This window comes from Danio rerio, chromosome 5 (assembly GCF_049306965.1).
Source record: "Danio rerio strain Tuebingen ecotype United States chromosome 5, GRCz12tu, whole genome shotgun sequence".
In the NCBI taxonomy this organism is placed as follows: domain Eukaryota; kingdom Metazoa; phylum Chordata; class Actinopteri; order Cypriniformes; family Danionidae; genus Danio; species Danio rerio.
Genome location: NC_133180.1, coordinates 73,155,595 through 73,173,825, shown reverse-complemented (window position 1 = coordinate 73,173,825; position 18,231 = coordinate 73,155,595). Strand labels below are relative to the sequence as shown.

Here is an 18,231-nt window from a genome sequence, read left to right as displayed (position 1 = left end):
AAATTTACTGTAAAATATCGGTTGTTAAATTTCAGAAATTTACTGTAAAATAACAGCTATTAAATTACAGAAATTGACCGTAAAATAACAGCCATTAAATTAAAAAATTTACTGTGTAATATCGGCTATTAAATTACAGAAATTGACCGTAAAATAACAGCCATTAAATTAAAAAAATTTACTGTGTAATATCGGCAATTAAATTACAGAAATTTACTGTGTAATAACGACAATTAAATTACAGAAATTTACCATAAAATAACAGCAATTAAATTACAGAAATTTACCGTCAAATAACGGCCATTAAATAAAAAAAAAATTACAGTAAAATAGCGACCGTTAAATTTCAGAAATGAACTGTAAAATAACGACATTAAATGACAAAAATTTAGAGTAAAATAATGGCCATTATTTTACGGTAAATTTCTAAAAATTGAATTACAGACATTTACCCTCAAATAGCAGTCAATAAATTACAGAAATTTCCTTAAAATTTAAATTTTCTGTAATTTAACGTCTGTTATTTTCTGGTAAATTTCTGTAATTTCAGATTTTTTACAGTGTAGTTTAAATTTTGGAAATATATGACAAATTTTGGCTGACAACTACACTCAAAAAAGGATAATTGATGTTTGTTCAAACTACTTATTTAAAATTCTTGTGGTTTTTTGGGGACTACTTAACTGTTTTATGTTCAGTCCACTTAAATTTGTAAACTAATAAGTTAACTTAATTCCTTCATGTTGTCATGTTGATGCTTATGTGGAACCCAGAACTTTTAACAGTGTACTGTGAAAAGTGAAATCTTAAACAAATGACTTCAGCTTTTTACAGCTACATGAAATAAATAGCTTCCACTTAATTGATTATGGTTTTCAGTTTTAAATGATCAGAAAAAACATTCTTTTAGGTATGAGATGTTGAAATCATTCAAGTTGATCCCGTTAGGCTTTTGCTTTCAGTGTACTTACCGAAAATTAATTTTTAAAATATTTACAGTTGTAAATGTACAAGATATCTTTATGAAACAAACTCTTAACTTAGTATTCTAATGATTTTTGGCATAAAAGAGAAACTGATCATTTTGACCCATGCAATGTATTCTTTGGCTACTGACTAAAATTTTTCAGTGCAACATAAGACAACAAGCACGACCAGTAAACAAAAACTTATCCACGATCATGATCATCTATGGAAAATAATCTCCCTTTCAAAAGCTGTTTTAGCTCTGAATTGATGTTGTTGCCATTGCCGCACATATTTGCCACGGGCGCTTCAGACAATGACATAGGAATTATTGACATCTGGTGCTCACACTGTGCTGATGGCTGTTGGAAAATCAGCCGTGTCAAATAAAGGGGCCGGACGGACACGCATAGAAAAGCTGAAAATACCAGAGCTCTCATCATCATCATCACTCCTGAACCCTTCAAGCCTGCAGCTCTTGTCTGGTTTGTTTTATAATACAGTTGGGAGTAAAGCAATTTTTAACCCTTTTAAGGTAAGATTTCGCAATATTACCTAGCTAACTACCAACAGATTTTATTTTATGTTAATTAAACATGCTAGAGAAATGTATTGCATGCACTAGTATGTTACTTGACTATTAATTATTCAATGAAGATTGATGTACACTGTAAAAAGCAATTACTCCACTTAAATAAGCGACTTTACTTAAAAAAAATTAGTAAACATGTTGATTTTAAAGTGATTAGTCGACTTTACTTAAGAAAAGTGAGTAAACCTGTTGCTTTTAAAGCGATTAGTTGACTTTACTGAAGAAAAGTGAGTAAACATGTGGCTTTTAAAGCGATTAGTTGACTTAAGAAAAGTGAACAATTGCTTTTAAAGTGATTAGATTATTTTAAATAAAAAAGTGAGTAAATGTTACTTTTAAAGTGATTAGTTGACTTTAATTAATAGATGGGGTCCCACTTTATATTGAGTGTCCTTAACTACTATGTACTTACATCAAAAAATAAATACAATGTACTTACTGTGTTCATAATGTATTTGAGAAAACTTGTGATGCTTTTTAGTTGGGATAGAGGTTGGGTTATGGACAGGTTTGCTGGTATGGGAAGGTTTAAGGGTGGGTTAAGGTGTAAGGGATGGTCAATAGTGTATTTACAAATGTAAATATAAACGTTAATTACAGATGTAATTACATACATGTGTTTAATCAATCATAAGTACACAGTAACTACATGTATTTACTCAATAAGTACATTGTAATAAACTATTCATTCCTGTTTAAATACACATTAGTAAAGGCCACTTAATATAAAGTGGGACCAGAGATGGGTTCACCTGTTGCTTTTAAAGCAGTAAGTTTACTTTACTTAATAAAAGTGAGTAAATCTGCCTTCCGTTATTAAGTAAATATGTGCATAATTATAAAATTAAGTGTAAAAAATGAATGTAGCTCAAAATTGACCGAAAGTTTATCCTACTCATTTGAAAAGAGTTTTGAACTCTGTGTTGAAGGTAATGAGTTAATAAAATACCTTATTACTTCAACTTAAATTAAGTAAGTTTACAATACTCATATAGAGAATTTTTTTTTTTAACTCAAATAGTTTGTTGCAATCGGTTTCCTCAAATGGTAGAAGTTACCTTAACTTTTTGGGTTTTACAGTGGTTACAATAGGTTTTCTCACTTTTTCTAAAATAAAGTCAAACAGTTGCTTTTAAGGCAACTTGTTTACTGACTTTTTATTACTAATTGCTTATTTTTTCATATAACAAGTATTCTTTATATTAGATAATATATATATATATATATATATATATATATATATATATATATATATATATATATATATATATATATATATATATATATATATATATATATATATATAATTGCCAATCATAAATTCTGATATTTAAAGGGATAGTTCACCCAAAAATTTAAATGGGCTCAATTTTTACTCTTTTTCAGAACACAAAAGAAGATATTTTGGAAGAAGCTGAAAACGTGTAACCATTGACCTCCATAGTAGGAAAAAATACAAGTCCACAACATAGGCTCATCCCAAAAACGTAGTCCTATATACATTTCTGGAGATCGCAAATTATGTAGCCAGAGGAACGTATGGCTGCATTTCGCCTTTGAAATGAATGCTACTGTGGTGGTATGACGCCAGTCCTTTGCACTATTTTACTATATTAGCTGATCGCTTACTTCCGTGAGGACGGATTTCCTGCTGTTACCAGTTTGCCCAGTGGCTCACTGCATACATCAGAGAATTTAAGACACAAAGTGGAGTTGACTGTGACTAGGGTGTTGAAGTCCGGCAAAGAACAGTTCCAGAATTCAGGTAAGGCAAAAGCCAAAAAATTAAAACAAATACGGCAATAACAGGGTTAGAATGTGGTAAAATCTGAAAACGTGGGAGGCTTTTCTTTTCCTGGATTTCTTTTTAAAACTGTCGGTTGGGTCTAGGGAAGTGGGTAGACGGGTCAATTGGTGCTTTTAAAAACACTATCAGGGTAGGTCACTCGATCAGTCAGGCAGTAGACAGCGGCCTCTAGTGGATTTACATGAAAACAGCAGGCGCAAATGGCACTCGCGAGAGAAGTTTGAGATCTCAAAAAGCGTAAACAGAGGCCTCTGGTGGATTTACAAAAACAAAAACTGCAAAAAACTTTGCGTTCTCCATAAATGTATATAGAAGTACATAATCAGAATGACCCTGGGTTGAGTTTCCATCTTACTTCAAAATATCTTCTTTTGTGTTCATCAGAAAATCATAAAAATTTGGAAAGTAAAGGGTGTAAATGTTGACTGAATTTTGATTTTCACGATGAACTATCCCTTCAAATGTTATTATTCAGCTTTGCTTTTTCATAGGCACAACATTTGTGGATTTGCAACTGACAATGTATATGTGTAATAACTCATTTCTCCCATTAAATGTTTTTTCAGAGGGTGATTTGTAGCTTGGAAATCAGCAAAAACTGCACACAACTGAATTAAACTGTGTTTCTGACAAGAAGCAAGAACACAGGCAATGGCTCACCATCAGATACATCACCACAGTCAACACCATCATCATCCTCACCATCAGCGGCGGCACTCCTCTCATCGCCACCACCATCATCACCACGACACACACCATCAGGAGGACCACGAGGAGAAGAGGTGATCCAGTTATATTATGATATATATGTTACTTAAGCCATGTGCATTTGAGATATCATTCAGCAAAAGGAGTTGAAGTAATTTTTTCTTCACTTTTTATTTAGCATTTCAGATGTCATCAGTGGTCATCATCATATTCAGGAACATTATAACCATCGTCACTCCAAAGCTGACAGCCGTCATCATCATCACCACCATCAACAGCATCCACAACGTCAGGACAAACGACACACACCGAGAAAAAAATCTCACTCCAAAGCTTCAGTGACTTCTTCAAACTCTTCTGGGTCTTCCTCTAGTTCCTTGTCAAAGACTTCAAGCTCGTCCAGTTCTGATTCCTCTTCTTCTGAATCCTCTTCCTCCTCCAGTTCCACTTCGTCTTCCTCTTCTAAATCATATTTTTCCAATTCTAGCTTTTCATCCTCCTCTTCCTCTGGTTCAGGATCTTCTTGGTCATCTGAAACCAGTGTCGAAAATGTCCCTTTGCCTTCTGGGTCCAAGCGAGATATTCGGCGTCCGCAACACTCACAGTCATGTATGGATATCAGCAGAGGCAGGAAAGCCTTCGAGGATGATGAAGATGATGTAGATACAACGCCTTTACTGGATGTTGATTCTGATGACCATCTCAAGAAGTCTACAAGCATGGAAAAGAACATGACCGTCAATGAGAAAAGTGGAGGGACTCTGAAGAAGCGTTCTCAACTACAGAATGAAAAGGGGAATAAGGGGCAAAAACAGAGTCATGCCAAAGGAAATCCAAACATTAGAAAGACCAAATCTATGGAGGTTCTGTCAAGGCGACTAGACCATTCTGGTGTTGGAGACTTGGATGAAAAAGAGCGAGAGAAAAGGAAACAAGAAGCCCATAAGACCTTTGTGAAGGAGAAGATGAAATTTTCAGCCTTTTTGAATGAAATCACTAGGCAGGTGCTCAGCCCATCCAGACTTACATCTCTTGGGGTAACAGATGTTCAGAGGCCTTCGAGCCCTGGGCAGACTTCAACATCTCCAAAAATATTGTCTCCAAAGCCTGAACACAAAAGAGAAAAGAAGTCAAAGATTACCAGAAGTCGCCCGGGAAGCAGTGCCAGTTCCAGAACATCGACTGCCCACTCTCATGTAAGCAAGCATTCACACATTAGTAGGCATTCTCACTCCAGTAAGCGTTCTCACTCCAGTAAACACTCCCATTCCAAAAAGCACTCACATTCAAGAAAAAACTCCCACTCCAACAAGCACTGTTATTCCGAACGGGACCTACTTCACCAGCAGCAGCAGCAGCAGCAGCAGCAGCAGTCTGCTTCCAGGCATCGTCACAGCAGTACAAAAAGTGATACAAGCAATGCTAGCTCTTCCTCAAAAGGTCTTTCATCTGGGACTGAACGTGGCCATAAAGGTCAGAAGAAGCAGCAAACGTCCCCCAAAGAGCAACATCTCAATCATCGACATTCACACCACAAATCCTCTCCATCTCACCATCATCACAAAGAAGATTGTCACAGCTCACCTTCATGTCCTTGTTCTCCAGAATCAGAAAACCATCACCATCGTTTCCATCCAGGCTCTCATCACCATCATGCCCATCCAGATTCTCATCATCAGTCCCATCCAGAATCTCATCACAATCATACCCATCCAGATTCAGATCACCATCATTCCCATCCAGTCTCTCAACTCCACCATTCTCATCCAGACTCCCATCACGCTCATACCCATCCAGACTCTCATCACCATCATACCCATCCAGATTCAGACCACCATCATTCCCATCCAGACTCCCATCATCATCATTCTCATCCAGACTCCCATCACCATCATTCTCACCCAGACTCTCATCACCATCATACCCATTCAAACACCCATCACCATCATTCCCATCCAGATTCAGACCACCATCATTCCCATCCAAACTCTCATCATCCTCATACCCATCCAGACTCTCATGACCATCATTCCTATCCAGACTCTCATGACCATCATTCCTATCCAGACTCTCATCTCTCTCATACCCATCCAGATTCTCATGACCATCATACCCATCCAGATTCAGACCACCATCAATCTCATTCAGACTCTCAACACCACCAAACCCACCCAGACTCCCATCACCATCATTCCCACCCGGACTCCCATCACCATCGTTCCCATCCAGACTCCCATCACCATCATTCCCATCCAGACTCCCATCACCATCATTCCCACCCAGACTCCCATCACCATCATTCCCATTCAGACTCTCATCAACATCACTCACCATCATCACATCACCACCATGAAACTCATCATGACCCATCACCTCATTCTCATTCTCCTCATTCAGATTCCCATCATCATTTACATTCTCCATCACAATACCATCAGGGAGCTCAGCACAGCCCAACACACACCTCTAACTCAGAATTACAAACTTATCATCATCATCACTCACCTTCACCTCCACATCACCACCATGAAAGTCACCATACCTCAGCTTCACACCATAGTTCCACCTATTCAGAAACTACCCACCATCATTCCCATCCAAAATCTCACCGTTCTTATTCACCACCCCCTCCTCTACACCACCACAGAGAGCATGGAAGTATATCTCAACTCTCTAACAATTCAGAAACTCACCATCAGTCTGATTATGAGTCCACTCATCTCAAATCTCAAAACCATCATCATGCTCATCCTAATCACTCCAACCCTCATCGCACTTCAATTTCAGAACCAGAGCTCCATCATTTTCACAATGATCCCCCCACTGAAACTCACCAACATTCTCATAGCGCTTTACCAGTTAACCATTACCATTCCTCTCAAAGAGACTCTCACCATAATCTTCACCACCATCACTTGTCTGATGGTTATCTAAAAAGCCCTGCTCACTCTAATTCGCACCATCTTTACGAAAGTCATCCCAAAACACATTTTGACGTCCAAGATCACAGGCTATCACAATCTAAAGGACATGTTTCCCATTTAGAATTCCACCACAGTGATAATAATAATCCTCCAGAGTCTCACCATTTTCACTCAGAAAGTCAGGATAAATCTCAAGTAGATACTGATCATTGCACAAATCACCACAAATCTCAAGATTCTCACCATCACTCCTTTTCTCATCACCACTCTAGTTCAGATTCTAACCATCCTCAACATCTCAAGTATTCGGAAACTCAACATTCCCAATTAGAATCCCACCATCACAATTCCCACAATCACAACACATCACTCTCTAAAGGACACCTTTCCCATTTGGAGTTTCACCAACACCACAGTGATCACAACCCTTCGGAATCTCACCCTCAGATTTTCCACTGGGCAAGTCATGATAACCCCTCTGATGAATCAGATCTTTACCATCACCACAAATCTCAGGACTCTCATAATCTTTCCCATTCCAATTCCCATCAAATTTCCAACATAGAGTCTAACCATCCAGAGCACCACAAGCATTCAGAATCTCATCACCATTCCCAACCAGAGACCCAACACCATCATCATTACCACGATGATGATCATCAAAGCCATCTTCGCCACTCGCCAGTTGGCCAGCGATCTACTTCTCCACATTCTACCAAGTCAGATTCTTCCGCCAGCTCCACTATCCAGGATGACCAGTCCACAGTGAGCTACCAAGAGCCATCCTCATTTCCAAAGGTAAGTGGCTTTCAGCACAATGAAACTTTGGCCCAATCCCAGTACTTTTTTCCTCTTAAACCTACGCCTTCTCCTTGGCTCTTGAAACAGGAAATTAAGAGGTAGGGCTGAAAACAGCCACATAACAAAATATCTCTGACCTAGTTCTGGCCCACAAAATCAGCTTTTGCTTTGCCCACATGCCGCAGTGAAATACGATACATGACTAGACCAAGTCTGGCTTCCAGACAAGGGCTAAACATGGACCATATCTAGGCCAAGTCTCAGCCAAGTTACTAAACCATCACTGAGCCTGAACTGGGCCAGAAATGATGGTGTGCCAATCATTGCACTTTAGGCATGCTGTGAGCGTGCTTTTTCTCAGAGCAACCTGATTGGTAGATTTTATTTTCTTTATTTGAAAATACTAACAATGTATTTTAAATGTATATCAATTATTAACATCTGGGCCATATATTGTGTGCCGCCTTAAAGACGGTGCCACCTCTGCCAAATCAGGGCCATGTTTGGCCTACATGCTATATGCTAGTGCCGTATGCATGCCTGCTGAGCAAGATTTATGGCAAATCTGGGTCAGAAGGGGTAGGGCTGAAAATATTCCCCAAAGAAATGGGACACCACTACTACACCTGCACATGTCATTCTGTATGTAATTAAATGCTAATACGTCACACAAGATGTTGTCTGCAATATTCAATACAAAAGGCACAAGCACAGTTTAAAGTCTGCCTTTTCTGACAGGGTAGCCTAATCTGTCAAGTCATTGGGTATAAGAATGTAAAAAAAAATAGTGTGGGGCTATCATTAGCTTAATTTAGTTTTTGCTTTAAACAATTATTTTAAAAACCTGTAAATGAACGTCGTTATGAATGTAATAAAACAAAGGTTGTAGTAAAAATGTTGTATTAGTGCTTGGTTGTAGTAAAAATGCTAAATTTGGGTTTCCTAGCCCACATAGGCATGTTTCTGTTTTAGCTGGTGTGTTCAGGGAAATTTCTCATACCCCTTTATTTGTCGTGGGGTCCCAGAAAATCATTGTTTGAAAGGCTATCTGGCTCTTTTGTTACCCTCATGCCTCCAACGAACAGAGAATCAAGACACCTCTACCCCTTCCAGGGGCACCACTGGCTGGTACGGGCCCAAGAAAGTATTTTTAATGGAAGATGGGGTGGTGTGTTTCGCGGATCAAAGTAACCCCAGTGTGGTGGGTGGGGGTGGGAGTTTGGTTTGAAAGTAAAGGGGGGGGGGGGGGGTTGTGGACAAAAGTGAAGAGGGGGGATGGTGTTGTGAACGAAATAGGTTTTGGTGGGCCCCTAATAGTATCTCTGGGGGCCCCAAAACGACATGGGCCCTAAGAATCTTCCTAATTTTCCCCCCGCTAGCAGCGCCTCTGACCGCTTTATGTAATTGTGAGAAACAGAAATGGGATTGGGTCTATTTACACTACTGCTTTGAATTTTAAAAGATGCATATACAATTCATATTATTTATTAAATCAGATCTGCTTTCATCTCTGCACAGGGAACCCACCCAGAATTGGAGAAGTTAATGTAAGTCTCTTGTTTACTTTCACATTCTTTAGTTTGCATGCTCTTGGCGAAAGTGTTACCTTGCTTTTCTTTTGGATCTGGAAAGATTTATTTTAGCTTCATTAGGATGATGTAAAGCAAAACAGTTTGAGAAGGGAGTTTGAGCTCAGGTAGATCTCGAGAACTCCCCTGCTGTAGTAGCTAATGAACAAATAGGGATTGCTCTTAAGTGATAACTATTTACTAGGAGCATGTCTATGGTGCCGATTTGGATCAGTCAATTAACTTAAGTTGCATGTTTTTGGAAGGTGGGAGGAAACCGGGGAACCCGGGGGAAACCCACGTAAACACGGGCAGAACGTGTAAATAGGGTATTCATAGTGGATTAGGAATCGTCTGATTGGTGAATCATAAATTGAATAATGAGGGACCGGCTGCAAGCAATCATAAGCATGTGATCCTTTAAAAATTTGTTTATCAATAAACTTTACAGTGTATCATACGCATATGTTTTTTCAACATAGGCTCATTCTGAAAATGTAGCTCTACAGGTATATACGTCTCTGGAGTTTGAAATGTATGTAGCCAGAAGTACGTATGGCTGCATTTCTTTTTTTAAATGAACATTACAGGGCGGTACGACGCCGTTCCTGTTCTCTGTATGGATGGCCTTTCCGCTGTTACCAGTTTGTCTAGTTAGCTCGTCATGTACGTTGGGTACAACGCGAGTCAATCGGTGCTTTTAAAAACACTGTTAGTTAGTATTAGGAAAGGAGGAGGGTGGGTCAGTCGATTAGTCAGTCAGTCAGTCAGTCAGTCAGTCGACAGCGGTCTCTGGTGGGTTTATGTGAGAAGAGCAGGCGCGAATGGCACTCACGAGAGAAATTTGAGATCTCAAAAAGCGTACACAGCGACCTTCGGTGGATTCGCAAAATAAAAACTTCAAAACAAAATTTAGCTCCTGGGACGTATTTGGCACTCTAAAAATATGTATATAGAGGTACATTTTCAGAATAAGCCTGAGTTGTTGTTTTTTTTTACGCACATTTTCAAAATATATGCACATCTTGACTTTCCATTAAGCCTTTTTTATATGATATTCCAAAATTCGCAACAGTTAGGTGGATGGAAACATACTTAATGTAGAAGCCTCAACGAGAAGTTCTTGTTTGACTGTTAGTCTATTGGATCTGTCTAGGATGTTACAGGAACAGAATGAGGTTCTCCACCACAGCTTACTGCAGACCACTGTGCGCATGGAATGTATGGGAGCTGAGTTCAAAACTGGCCACCAGCTCCTTGAGTCTGAGTTACAGAGAACTCGCATTGAGCTTACTAGCCTAATGGATCGGTTCACAAGGTGAGACTCAACGCTGAACTGCTGTGTTGTATTATAGGATTAACACAATGCATGCACATCAAATGCTGTTTTAGGATTATTGTTTTCTGTTTTTCTTTTTCATCAGACTTCATGACAACTACTCCTGCACACAGCAAACCAACCACCTCCTGGAGAAAAAACTGCATTGCGTGGTAATGCCCAGTTTAATGCTTCTATCTCTTGATTTACAAAAACCCAAACTATTTCAAATGCGACTTTATTGTTAATCTGTCTGTTTTTAATGAAGGCACAGAGTATGGATGGAGAGCGTGAACGGCTGAATCAGCGAATCTCAGAGCTCACAGATCAGCTGTCTACAGCAAAGACCACCATCCAGGGTCTAGAGACTATTAATGTGAGTTATAAATAATATTTGTATTTACATGCTACATATACCGCAGCAATGCCATGTCCTTAGATATGTAGACATTCCTTCATAGTACTTATTTATTACCATTCAATTATATTATAGTAGTGATGTCACGTTGTGCGCCGAGGCTTCGAAGCATGTATAAAAAAAACGATAAATCTCGCAGTGAAGCAGTGTATTGGAGCTTGATTTGTTTTGCCATCATCACGTGATTAGTGACGTCCGAAGCTTCATTTTCGCCTATACCCACTTGACTGCTTCGATTTTTGATTCAAAGATTTAAACACCCTCACGGGTTAAAGTGTATAGCGAGAGATTAGGCGTCGATTACATACATTTCTACTGTTTCGAAGCACTGCACAGGTCTCACACACCAGTAATTAAACTAAAATATAATAGTAATTTATAGTAAAAAGGTTTTGAAACATACTAAAGTGTATTAGCGTATTTTTTACAACTATCTTTAAAGAAAACCACTGCATATTGTAGTTAAGTGTTTAACGCAGGCTAGCTGGCGAGTGAGTTTAAAAGCATCATTGACATAGCCTCCTCCTAGAGCATTCATCTCCCATGCAGGAATTGCTGGTTCGATCCCTGCTTGGAACAAGTGGGTGGGGGAAGGACTAGTTGGAATACGATAAATACAAATAGTTTTAAATACCTTAGATTTTACTACAGTCATCAATGGTGTGATGTAACATACCTATGTGTAAAAACTACAGTAATTGAGTAATTTGTTTATATTACTGTTATTGTATTACTACATGAATGAGTTGGTCAGTTGTGAACATTTGACATTAATGCAACACAGTGCTTTACCACACTTTAACCAGAAGAGGTCCTTATCGAGCTCTGATTTAGAAAGCTTCGAGTAACGAACCTTTTTCCGAAACAATTGTGTGTCGAGCACTTCACTGGTTAAGAAAGCTTCATTTCACTATCACTATATTATAGCTCAGGCTAAATATAATATATGTAAATATGAAATACAACCCCGAATCAGAAAATGTTGGGACATTATGGAAAATACAAATAAAAAGAGGTGAAGAGGGAGGAAAGAGGTGATTTCTAAATTTACTTTGACTTGTATTTCATTGCAGACAATACAACAAACATTATTTAATGTGTTCCTCGTGATTTGTATAGTTTTGTTTTCAAATTAAACACATATTACAATTTTGGTTCTTGCAGCACATTAACATAAAGGTTGGGACAGGAGCAGTTTAGGGCTAGTAATCAGATAAATTGTTTAAATGATGTTATTTGAAACAGGTGATGTCAACAGGTGATTGTAATTATGATTTGGTACAAAAGCAGCATCCAAGCAAGCTCTTGTTCTTTATGAGCAAAGGTGAGCAGAGGATCGCCATTTGTTTGCCAACAAATATGTCAGAAAATTTGTGAAATGTTTAAAGTCAATGTTCTTCAAAGAAAGATAGGAAGACATTAGGATATTTCACCTTCAACACTGCATAACATCATTAAAAGACTCAAGGAATCTGGAGGAAATTCAATGCATACGCTGAACTGCATCAAGAATCGTCATGCATCTACACTTGAAGTCTGACTTATTAGCCCCCCTGCTTATTTTCCCCCAATTTCTGTTTAACGGAGAGAAGATTTTTTTTCAACACATATGTAAACATAAGTTTTAATTACTCATCTCTAATAACTGATTTATTTTATCTTTGCCATGATGACAGTAAAAAATATTTGACTTGACATTTTTTGAGACACTTCTATACAGCTTAAAGTGACAATAAAAGGCTTAACTAGGTTTACTAGGTTAACTAGACAGGTTAGGATAATTAGGCGAGTTATTGTATAACAATGTTTTTTTTCTGTTGACTATCAAAAAAATACAAATTTAAGGGGATCATAATTTTGTCTTTAAATGGCTTTAAAAAAAATTAAAACTGCTTTTATTCTAGCAGAAAAAAACAAATAAGACTTTCTCCAGAAGAAAAAATATTATCAGACATACTGTGAAAATTGTTCTTGCTCTGTTAAACGTCATTTGGGAAATGTTAAAAAAAAATAATTAAAAGAGGGTTTAATAGCTCTGCCTTATCACCAGATAGGCTCAGGACTATTTTGGCAAACCTTTGTCAAGTACCACAGTATTTAAATTCACAAATGGCAGTTAAAACTGTACTGTGCCAAAAGGAAGCCCTATGTTAACAGTGTCCATGAGCGCTGTTGACTTCTCTAGACCTGGCGGCATCTAAAATGGACTATTACACCATAGAAACGTGTGCTGTAGTCAGATAAATCAGTATTTCAGGTATTTTTTGGGAGAAATAGATGGCGTGAGAAGTAGACTGTCTCCAATAGAGAATGTGTGGCACATTCTAAAACGTATCCCTATATACATTTCTGGAGAGTACGAAATATGTAGCCAGAAGTATGTATGGCTGCATTTAATCTTTAAACCAAACACTACGGGGCAGTATGATGCCATTACTATTCACGCTTACCAACTAACCGCTTACCTCCGTATGGACGGCTTTCCCTCTGTTTCCAGTTTGTCCAGTTAGCTCGCCATGTACGTTAGCAGACTTGAGATGCAGAGCGGAGTTGACCATGATGACAGCGTTCGAGTCTGGCGAAGAGCAGTTCCAGAAAGCGGATAAAGCAGCAACAGAAGCCAAAAAATAAAATAAACAAGTAAATAGCAGGGTGAGAATGTGGTAAAATCTGAAAACGTGATAAAAACAGGCGAGGGCTTTTCTTTTTCTGGATTGATTTTGAAAACACTGTTGGTTAGGTTTAGGGAAGGGGGTGATTAGGTCAACCGGTGCTTTTGAAAACACTATTGGTTGGGTTTAGGGAAAGAGGAGTGTGGGTCAGTCGATCAGTCAGTTGACAGCGGCCTCTAGTGGATTTACGTGAGAACAGCAGGAGCGAAATGAAGAATTTAATAGGCTGTTGACCGTTAAACGCGTCATAACAGTCTTGTAAAAAATGTCTATTGCTGGGGTCACCAATCTCAGTCCTGGAGGACCGGTGTCCCTGCAGGGTTTAGCTCCAACTTGCATCAACACACTTGCCTGGGTGTTTCAAGTACTGTATACCTAGTAAGACCTTGATTAGCTTGTTCAGGTGTGTTTGATTAGGGTTGGAGTGAAAAACTGCAGGACACCAACCCTACAGGAACAAGTTTGGTGACCACTGGTCTATTGTCTTGAAATTAATTATTTTTTAAATCATATTCCTTATTTTACTGTTCTTTCGAACAATACTTAGCTCACACTTATGTATTATATACCAAATAAGGGTCTACTCAGAATAACCGTCCCAATTTAATAACGTTTCCATGTCCGTGCGTCACAGGTGACATCAGCGCTACAGTCTGACGATGACAAAACTCCACTTCCAGTCGCACCACCTCCAGCTCAGTTCATGGACACTGATCACTATGACAAAGTCTCCATGCGCGCCGATGACAGCCAATCACTGGGAACTCTTCCAGAGGAGGAGGAATCCGATTGGTCAGAAATGGGAGAAGAGGCGATCTTGAGAAATACGCAAGGAAATCATGCGAATGCCTCGTATTTCCAGTGGCAGCAGAGGCAAGGCGTATGGGACGGGATGAATCAGTATTCCAGGGGCATCATTGTGGATACAGAGAGTGAATCTGGCGGTGAGGAAAGTAAATGTCTTCCTCCTCATGGCCTACAGATACCACATCTCAAGTTCACCGTACACCCTGAAACCTTACCGGTTCCCATCACTGATGCCAGCCTGGCCCGCTTTAAGCAGAATCCAGATGGTCCAGCCTTTGAGATCACTGAAGTGCGGAGTCTGGGATCTCCCATTCGTGTGCTTTCCGCTAGTCTGGAGGAGATCCACTCGATTGGGCGTCTGGAGCAGCAGGAGCAGGATCATATTGTCCAGCTGAGGAGCAATAAATCCATGATGGATCTCCACCACTCACAGGCTGGCACCAGACAGGTTTTGTATGAGGATGAGATTGTCGGCAATTGGAGAGATGCGAACAGCCATGCTGTAGTAGAGGATATTAACGGGTTGGTTGGTCTAGAGTCTGCTCAAAAAATGCTCAACCACTTTATTCACGATGGGGAGAGCACTCACTTGTGATTAAATGGATTTTTACAAATGTAGAGAGCTATTTTAGCATTTATGGTGGAAAATACGGCGACGTTTGTCAATATGGACAAACCTAACACTAAGTAGAATTTTTTAATTAGATTTAAATGACACTTTAAACACACAATTTACACCCAAGGGTTGTGTTTGTCCAAATTTGATCCAATGCTGGGTTCATTCATTCATTTCCTTTTCGGCTTAGTCCTTTTAATAATCAGATGTGGCCACAGCGGAATGAACCGCCAACTTATCCAGCATATGTTTTACGCAGCGGATGCCCTTCCAGCTGCAACCGGGAAACACCCATACACTCTCATTCACACATATACACCAAGGACAATTTAGCTTACCCAATTCACCAAAAGCGCATGTGTTTGGACTGTGGGGGAAACCGGAGCACCCAAAGGAAATCCAAGCCAACAAGGGGAGAATCGCCCAGCCGAGAACAGAACCAGCAACTTTCTTGCTGTGAGGCGACAGTGCTAACCGCTAAGCCATCGTGCTACCTGGGTTAAATTGTTCAACTAAATTTTAATTACAGTTTTTAAACCCAACGGTTGGGTTTTTCCATATTTGACCCAATGCTGGGTTATAACATAACAACCCAGCTTTTTTTTTAGAGTTTATACTGCAGTTGTTGTTTTTTTTTAAAGTAAATTCTAATTTTATTTTGGTTCTAACAGGTTAATTCACTCCCAAATGCAAACTCTGTATTAAAATTTGTTAGATATGTAAAGATATTTTAAATAACAATTTGGCAACACTTTCATGAATGAACAAAGAACAATTCATGTTAGTTAGTTAGATTTCTGCCGATTTTTAGCCCATCATTAATTCTGTTTATTTACATGAGTAAATGTGTAAATCTGAATTTATTTTTATTTCATATATTAAGGTTTTAGTTATGATACTCCGCTGCAGGCCCGTGCAGAGACCGTCTAAAGTGGGGGGGGGACCGAGGGTGTGCCGCGTCGCGGGGGCACTTTTGATAATTTTGGAAGGGCACTTTCTATCCAAGACTAAAAAGGGCATGTGCACTGCACAGGTTGAGCCCTATGTGTGCACGTGCCTGCTCCGCTGGATACTCCCAAAATAATTCTGCAGAAATCCGCAGATTTTTACCAAAATTCTCCGCAGAAATAGCAAAAAACGTCCGCAGATTCCATCTGGCCCTGCTAATTAGGCAAGTTATTGTGTAATGATGGTTTGTTCTGTAGACTATCGAACAAAAATATAGCTTAAAGGGGCTAATAATTTTGACCTTAAAATTGTGTTTAAAAAATTTAAAACTGCTTTTATTCTAGCTGAAATAAAACAAATCAGACTTTCTCTAGAAGAAAAAATATTATCAGACATAATGTGAAAATTTCCTTTCTCTGTTAAGCATAACTTGGGAACTATTTAAAAAATAAAAACAAAATCCAAGGGGGGCGAATAATTCTGACTTCAACTGTATATGTATATCTTGTTAGTGAATGCAGTAATTCAGTGTAAATTTATCTTTATTAAGAGTATAGCAGTCAAAGTGAATAAACAAGCATTAGCAATGGGATACACATGAGATTTTTAGCCTAGTTCAAGTAAATAAGGATTAACCGCCTTCACTTTAATCTCTGCCTGCATTCTTTTAACCTTCAAATGAATTTCTAATGGACAAAACCAAAAAGTCTCTGCCTTTCCTCCCGCTGGATATCTTGTTTGAGTTGGAAACGTTTCTCTTTAGAGAAGTGAAATGGGTTGTAAATGTTTCACAATGACTTTAAAGTTGGTTCAGCGCTGAATATCTAATATCCCATCTTGATTTTCTCTGTGTTGTTGATGTATTCGCCTATAGGAAGCTCGAGGCTCCTCTGACACAATCATGTTTAATGTTGAGATATTCTCTGGGCCCACAGGAGGACGCTTCTCACAGGAGGACGCTTCTTTCTTATTCTAGTTAAAGCAATACTTCTTGACTTTGGTGTATATAATGAAGAAATGCTAGAGAAAGCTGCTTATTAGGAAAATTTATTCGATATTAATCTTACTAGTGCATGTGCTCATGTAGAATTATGCTAATACGCTTACATCTAAAGCTTTGTCTATGATAACCATTGAAGAAATATGAAAATATAGAGAATAATTCTGAATGCTTAAAGGCGATGATGCCATTATATGACTGCTTCTCATGCTTTTTATAATAAAAAATAAAAATAAGTGATAAAAACGTAGGTAATAGAAAGAAATATCCATATATTTCATCATTTAACCCATATATTTCACCATATATTTAACATTTAATAGACGTCTGTACTTTTTTCACTGTATAATATTTCTCTTAGTTGTTTTAATGCAATATAATAGATGACATCCTCTTAATTGGATGCAGGATGTTGTAATTGAATGTCATTTTAATTTGACATGTTTGTGTATTTGACATTAATAGGATGAAAAGGGACACCAGCTTGTATGAATGCATCTTTGTGTGTAGCCTAGATGTTGATGTTTGTATTATTAATGTCTATAATTAATTGCAAGTTAATAAAAGTAGAAGAAATGTTAATGTTGAGCGCATCTTGTTTTAAAAAGTCATTTCAGTGTGCAGCGAACTATTCCTGGAATTTACAGTATTAAAGAGCACCTATTATGCCCGTTTTTACAAGATGTTTAATAAGTCTCTGATGTGTCTAGTGTGTGTGTGTGTGTGTGTGTGTGTGTGTGTGTGTGTGTGTCAAAATAACCCACACATAATGTTTTATAACTTTTTGAAAGTGTCCATTTTATGCTTTGATCTAAATTGAGTCATTTTGGTGGCTGTCGCTTTAAATTTAAATGAGATTGTGATCCCAGCCCTCCTTTCAAATTTATATTCGGCAGGTATGCTAGGAAAACCCCAATGGCTGATGGCTGCTTCTCACTCAGGGCTTTTGATGCTAATGAGGGAGAGATGGTGACTAATGGGTGGGGCTTTTTCACCTCTGATGACACTTTCAAAGGGAGAAGGTCAATCAAAGTGTTTCCGCTGACAGTTTTTATCAAGTGTGATTATAAACAAATAGAATTAATG

At 38.5% G+C, this 18,231-nt stretch overlaps 1 protein-coding gene across 3 annotated transcripts; it reads left to right on the top strand.

Moving 5' to 3' along the window:
- Positions 1 to 1,287: 1,287 nt before the first annotated feature.
- Positions 1,288 to 17,727, top strand: si:dkey-273o13.3. Of its 3 annotated transcripts, none has more exons than XM_073951641.1 (9): positions 1,384 to 1,501; positions 2,945 to 3,323; positions 3,932 to 4,147; positions 4,252 to 7,795; positions 9,317 to 9,345; positions 10,523 to 10,684; positions 10,791 to 10,857; positions 10,953 to 11,060; positions 14,409 to 17,727. In XM_073951641.1, the coding sequence occupies exons 3-9, from the start codon at positions 4,017 to 4,019 to the stop codon at positions 15,174 to 15,176; spliced, it is 4,809 nt and encodes a 1,602-aa protein (XP_073807742.1). In that variant the 5' UTR covers positions 1,384 to 1,501; positions 2,945 to 3,323; positions 3,932 to 4,016; the 3' UTR covers positions 15,177 to 17,727. The 3 variants fall into 3 exon arrangements, with proteins under 3 accessions (XP_073807741.1, XP_073807742.1, XP_073807743.1); XM_073951642.1 differs by having other exon boundaries at positions 1,417 to 1,501; positions 2,945 to 3,001; XM_073951640.1 differs by lacking the exon at positions 2,945 to 3,323 and having other exon boundaries at positions 1,288 to 1,501.
- The last annotated feature ends 504 nt before the right edge of the window (positions 17,728 to 18,231 follow it).